Here is a 5,602-nt window from a genome sequence, read left to right on the forward strand (position 1 = left end):
GTTCTTCCTAATGTTTAGCCAAAAACTCTTTTGATTTAATTTCAACCTGTTGGTTCTGGTCCGACCTTCTGGGGCAACAGAAAACAACTTCCCACCATCCTCTATATGAAAGCCCTTCAAGTACTTGAAGATGGTGATCATATCACCTCTCAGTCATCTTTTCTCCAGGCTAAACATAAATCTTGCACACAGCTTGATTGCTTTTGCTGTAACAGGTTGATGTGGCTACACTTCAAGCTTCTTTGCAGAGCAGATGTTTGGCATGGAGCTGGCCTTACCTGGGAAGGTAAAGCTGCTCCTACCCTCAGCATGTCTTCTCCTTCCCCACCCTGTAGCAGCAGTTTGCAATGTGACTGATTCTGGGAAACATCATTAGGTTGCACAGAACTCCCCCCCCCCCTTTGGTGCAAAAGTGTGCACTGTTTGCCTCTAAGGCTCCCAGAACGATATCTTCTATTCATCAGCCATTGTCAGTGTCAGTGGACGTTAGTGCTGTGTGGTGATTGCTGTAACACTGAGAGCCAGTCAGGCCCATAGTCAGGATTTTGTGGCTTGTGGGGCAATGTTTTTTCTGGTGGGGCTAAAGTTCTCAGTGCAGAAAGAAAAGCCATTTAGCCAATAGAAAGCTGTTTCCATGATAGAGCTCTAAATTGCAAGCTGTCAATCACTTTAGATGACAGTTCTCAGTTGCTGCAAGTTAATGACTTCTGTCAGCCTAAGCAACAATTCTGATATACAGAATAAAGTTCTTCCTATCATTATGAGCATTTAGGTGGCACATGAAACACACACACAGAGCACTACTGCTAAAGGAATAAGACTGGAGGGAAGCCTTAACAGATCCCATAGATTGTAGTGCAGTTTCTCTCCTGGAATTTGTATCCAGGAGCTGAGAATGATTTAGGGACATTGCAAAGATCTGTGACTTCTCCTCACAAGGCAAAGATATTCACCATTGCTAATAAATGTCTCAAGCATACAAAAACTGTCAACTAGATGCACATGCTGTGGCAACATTAAGCAATTGAATTGTATGCACAAAAATGATTCAGATCTATATCAAGCAGCTTTCAGTGCTTTTGGATGAGGAATATGGTGGACCATTAAGCCATCTGAGGATAAGCATTTTAGTGTGGCTTGATCTACATTGCAAAAGTTCACTATATGCACTTGCAAACAACTGCCCCAAGTGTACAATGTAAATATTTGGTGAAATGAATGTGACCATGGCTGGGATACCAACCCCTGTATGCAATACTCCACACACATTTTCAGTTTTTGTTAGCTCCCATGTCCAACACTAGTCTCTCTGTGTCTCCTGAAAAGCCACAATGCTGGCTGAGCAGCCCCCTCTGGAGCAGCACACCATGAGCTACCAAGTGTTGGGGGTAAAAGGCTATAATGGTCCTCTCCTGTACATCTGGTGGAAGTATTCTCCACAAGTACGGAGGGGGCAGGGCTGGATCTCAGCTTAAGTAATTAAAAGGAAACTTTGTGGATTCCTAATACAGTTATATGTTGGATGGTTCCTCACACCCCACAAGACAAAAGAAAGTCATTTTATTCCCTTACTGCTGTTTTATATGGATCCTGTCTACTGTTTGCAAGATAAAGCAGAAGTGTAGTGATCATTTTTTAAAAAGACTGAATAATGACACTAGACATTTATGCAAGTGACTGAAACTTGGACTTGATCTCAGTCAATCAAATACAGGTCTCAAGAAATCAGTCTTTCTAAAAGAAATTTCTTCCACACTCTGGTTTGGATCCAATCAGCTTTTCACACCAGTGAAAAAGGAAGGAGGGGGTTCCCTTTGACCATCATAAAGGCTATGCTGGAGGACCATCTGGAACAGAGGGGTGTAATAAGGAGGGGAACTGGGTGAGACTGAGTAAAAAATGGCTAGATCTAACCCCCTTGTGTCAAAATTATTAATTTTCTTGAGTTTGGAAAGAAATGAAACAGAACAGATGTCATGTAAAATAAAACATATGAGAGAGAAATGACTTGCTTTTCATAGCTATTGGTGTGGGGCACAGTCCACCAAAAAAAACTTCTTCTGCACAAGCCAATTAGAAATAACTATGGTGGCTCATTTGCCGCAGCTCCTCCAATTCATTTCCACCATGGTTGCTTAGGAACTTCTTTAATGAGCATGAAGTATGCAATTCAAATATTACTGTAATTTGGTTTACATTGGTCAACACACACAATCCAAATCAATAACAGAGCAGTTCAAAATACTAGGGTGGAAGAAAGAAGAAAGGTATTTAAGACTTACCCCCCAGCCATTCTGAGGAAACGTTCTGTAGAAGTGTGAAGGGTATGCAGAAGAAAGTTACCAGCAGATCACTACAAGCCAAGGAGCAGATGAAGATATTGGTAGCAGTTCTCATAGTTTTTTTCCTAATGATGATATAGACCACTAGGCTGTTTCCAAAAAGTGCCAGTAGAAAGATGACTATGTAGAGCACCAGGAAGATGACCTTGGCACTGAGAGGCAATTCAGGGATGTACACTAGAGGCTTGAGGCCATAAACAGCTATGAACTCTTGCCTGGTCATATTGTGTTCCTGAAGAAGCCTATTGAGAGCTTCGGGAGTTACGTTCAGCCGCCTTTCCATGGTCTTTATTCTGTATTCATCGTGTCAGCTGTGCTGTGTCCACTGCCTGGGAATCAGTCCCGGTGTCCATAAGGGTGAAGCCCAAAGCTATTCCATGAAATGAGCTGTCCAAGGTCCTGAATTCAAGGGCTGTCCTCCTTCCTGCTGTTCTTCAAAATGCAGATTGATTGGGTGGAGCCTGACCCACGAATGATGCTGTGTTGTGCTCAGAATACATTGCCCAAGGTGCTGGAGCGTAGGACTGCCCCATTCCAATCTCCTCCATTTCACAGCTCAACTCAGATGCTGTGCAGCAGCAGCTTCTTTCCACGCTTCCAAATTATTTGATCCTCAGAGGCTAACGTGCTTGAAGCACCCTCATATTTTAAAAAAATCTAAGAAATACGTAGCAGATGTTGTCAGGACAATGTAAAGCCAGAACATGTAAGACAGAAAAAAGTAGCTAGGGAGCTGAAATGTTTCTCCTCCTGTTGTTGTCCCCCCCTCACACACACTGTAGTTATGTTGTCAGAGTACATTGAAGTCTTTAGCGGTGTTGATTCAATTATTCCTTTTCTTTACAAAAGAGTCTCACAGCCCCCTGCTATGTATAGAAGGCACATGCTCCTTTCTGTCCAAAAGAACTGCTCGGAAAGAGACTCTTAAGATCTTTAGACTACATAATGCTGCCTTGGACCAATCAGAACAAGAGGCCAGTTAGCCAACTGCTGGGTCTGCTTGCTGATAATAGAAGAGTCCTCAACAGCAGCATTTTGCATCCCTGATTGCAATCCATTAAAATTAGAATGGAGCAGGCTGAACCATTAACCTGTGGTCCTCCTAGCACTTACCAGGAGCTCCAAGGAGGCAAAATTGCAAGGCTTTTTTTCCATGTAGACTACCTTCTGTGAGTTAAGCCTAGACTAAGGCTGCAAACTTTGAGCTGATTTTGTTGACAGATTAGTCAGATAAATATTAAACTGCAAGTCAAGCTATGGCATATTTTTAATTGGGATGAAAATGTACATTGCCATGCAAACCACACAGACATGTTCATGAAGCTGACAAGGTGATTTGATTTGATTTATTCAATTTATAAACCACCCTCCCCTGAAGGGCTCAGGGTGGTGTTCAACATGTACCGACATATCAATAATAAAACAGTACAAACAAGTTCAATAAAACCATTAAAACAATACAGTACTACAATATAATCCTCTGATGGTATCGGATGTCAATTTATGCCCTCACCATGGAGGCGGGGAAGGGCGAGAGGTGAAGGCCAGGCTTGATGGTGGACTGTTGCTGTCCTCAACCATAGGTCTGGTAAAACAGCTCTGCCTTGCAGGCCCTGCAGAACTGTCCTAGGTCGTGCAGGTCACGGATATCATCAGGCAATGAATTCCACCAGGCCAGGGCCAAGGACAGCTGAATATCTTTCAGGCCAGGGATCACCAGGAGATTTTGGTCCCCAGAGTGTAGTGCTCCCAAAGTTATGCTGGCCCCAGACCTTTCAAGGCCTTGAAGGTTAATACCTTCAGTCCTGAGGAACAGGACTCCAGTCGCTTGCTTTGAGGAACGTCATAATTGATTCTTATTACCAAACTAACTTTAGTGCTTGCTCCATAGGTGTTTCCCAGGTAGAGTGATTTCTGGTTAGCTCTGGGCTTGTTTGCTCAGCATCCAAAGGGATAGAGAAGGTTCCTAAAGCAACAGGGTTCTAGGGCTTACCAATGGGATTTATTCCAGAGGATTGGTAGCTCTGCCATCATATGTATCAGTGGGGAGGTAGGGTGATCTGGATCCAAGGGGCAGCCCTATCCCACAACTAGGTTTTGGTACCATAGAATGAGGATGAAAAAAAGCAGATGCTCCAAATGCAAGACCAGCTATAATAGAGCCTCCTGTAAATGCTGATGCAGGTACTCTGGACCAACCCAGGGGATGACTCCAGATGTCTCAGGTAGATGAAACCAGACACAAAAGCAGAAGGCATTATTCCACTCTGTTCAATTCTAACAGGTCCAGCTTTGCAGGGTAAATTCATCACATCAATGACAGAACAGCTATCACATGCCAGTCTCTGAGGTACCAAAACAGCATTTCTGGCAAGTTGCTTCTTGTTTAATAGGTACCTAGAAGTCTCAGTGTGGCCCCACATGATAATTGTTGGAGCCTTGATTGAGTGCTGAAGGTCTAGGCCTGGGAGTCCTTGCAGTATACAACTCAGAGCCTGGCAAGGCCCCTTCTGGAAAGCCAGTGTCCTAAATCACACCACTGAGGCACAGCATAGTTCTCTACAGCCCTATTCAGTTGTTCCCTTCCATCGACTCCACTCCAGCTCCTTCCCACCATACAATAGGAAGAAAGCTGGCTTGTATCCCTTGCTCCCTGTTTGGTTCCTCCCCTTCTTTTTGACTCCTCCCCTTGTTTGATATCTGGGTCCTTCTTGGCTTGCTGCTTTCTCCTGCTTGCTCCATCTCACCCCTCTTCCCTCCCTCTAGAGTTCTCCAGGCCAGACCCAAAGGGGGAGCTGTCTGTAAACTCCCATGACACCTTCTGGGCCCTCCCTCTGCAGTATCTGCTTCTGCTTCCCAATTGTCACTCCCACCTTCCTTGCCATTTGGAAGGACCTGACAGGCTGTGATTTTCCTGACTATCATCCAGGCAGTGGTTTAGGCTGAGTGGGCCGGGTGACTGCAAGGGGTTAGGCAGCCTCAGGTGCCATGCTTCCACATTCCTCCCCTGCATGTATTTGACTGAGGTTGGATTCATAGATTTGGGACAGGGCATCTTCATTCTCATCTCGGTGCCTGGTCAAGTATAGTTTTAATATGGTTGCAGTGTCAAGTTCCAGAGTAAAAGATGGGCATTTGACTGTTTTATAGTGGAACCACTGGAGTCACACATGCTCAGGGATTACTGGGAAAGATGCCCTCGTAAGATCATAAAATGTTATTTATTTATTTATATATAAATGATTTCAATTTATGAACTG

At 44.1% G+C, this 5,602-nt stretch overlaps 1 protein-coding gene across 1 annotated transcript in view; it reads right to left on the reverse strand.

Annotated features, from left to right (window-relative positions):
* Nucleotides 1–2,625, reverse strand: part of LOC107118726 (pyroglutamylated RFamide peptide receptor-like) — a 44,904-nt gene extending 42,279 nt beyond the window's left edge. Inside the window, exon 1 of the mRNA XM_015421081.1 lies at nucleotides 2,283–2,625. Coding sequence (XP_015276567.1) covers nucleotides 2,283–2,625 — 343 coding nt within the window. The remainder of the gene's footprint in view (nucleotides 1–2,282) is intronic.
* Between the last annotated feature and the right edge of the window lie 2,977 nt (nucleotides 2,626–5,602).

This window comes from Gekko japonicus, unplaced genomic scaffold (genome assembly GCF_001447785.1).
Source record: "Gekko japonicus isolate JY-2015 unplaced genomic scaffold, Gekko_japonicus_V1.1 scaffold13, whole genome shotgun sequence".
In the NCBI taxonomy this organism is placed as follows: Eukaryota; Metazoa; Chordata; class Lepidosauria; order Squamata; family Gekkonidae; genus Gekko; species Gekko japonicus.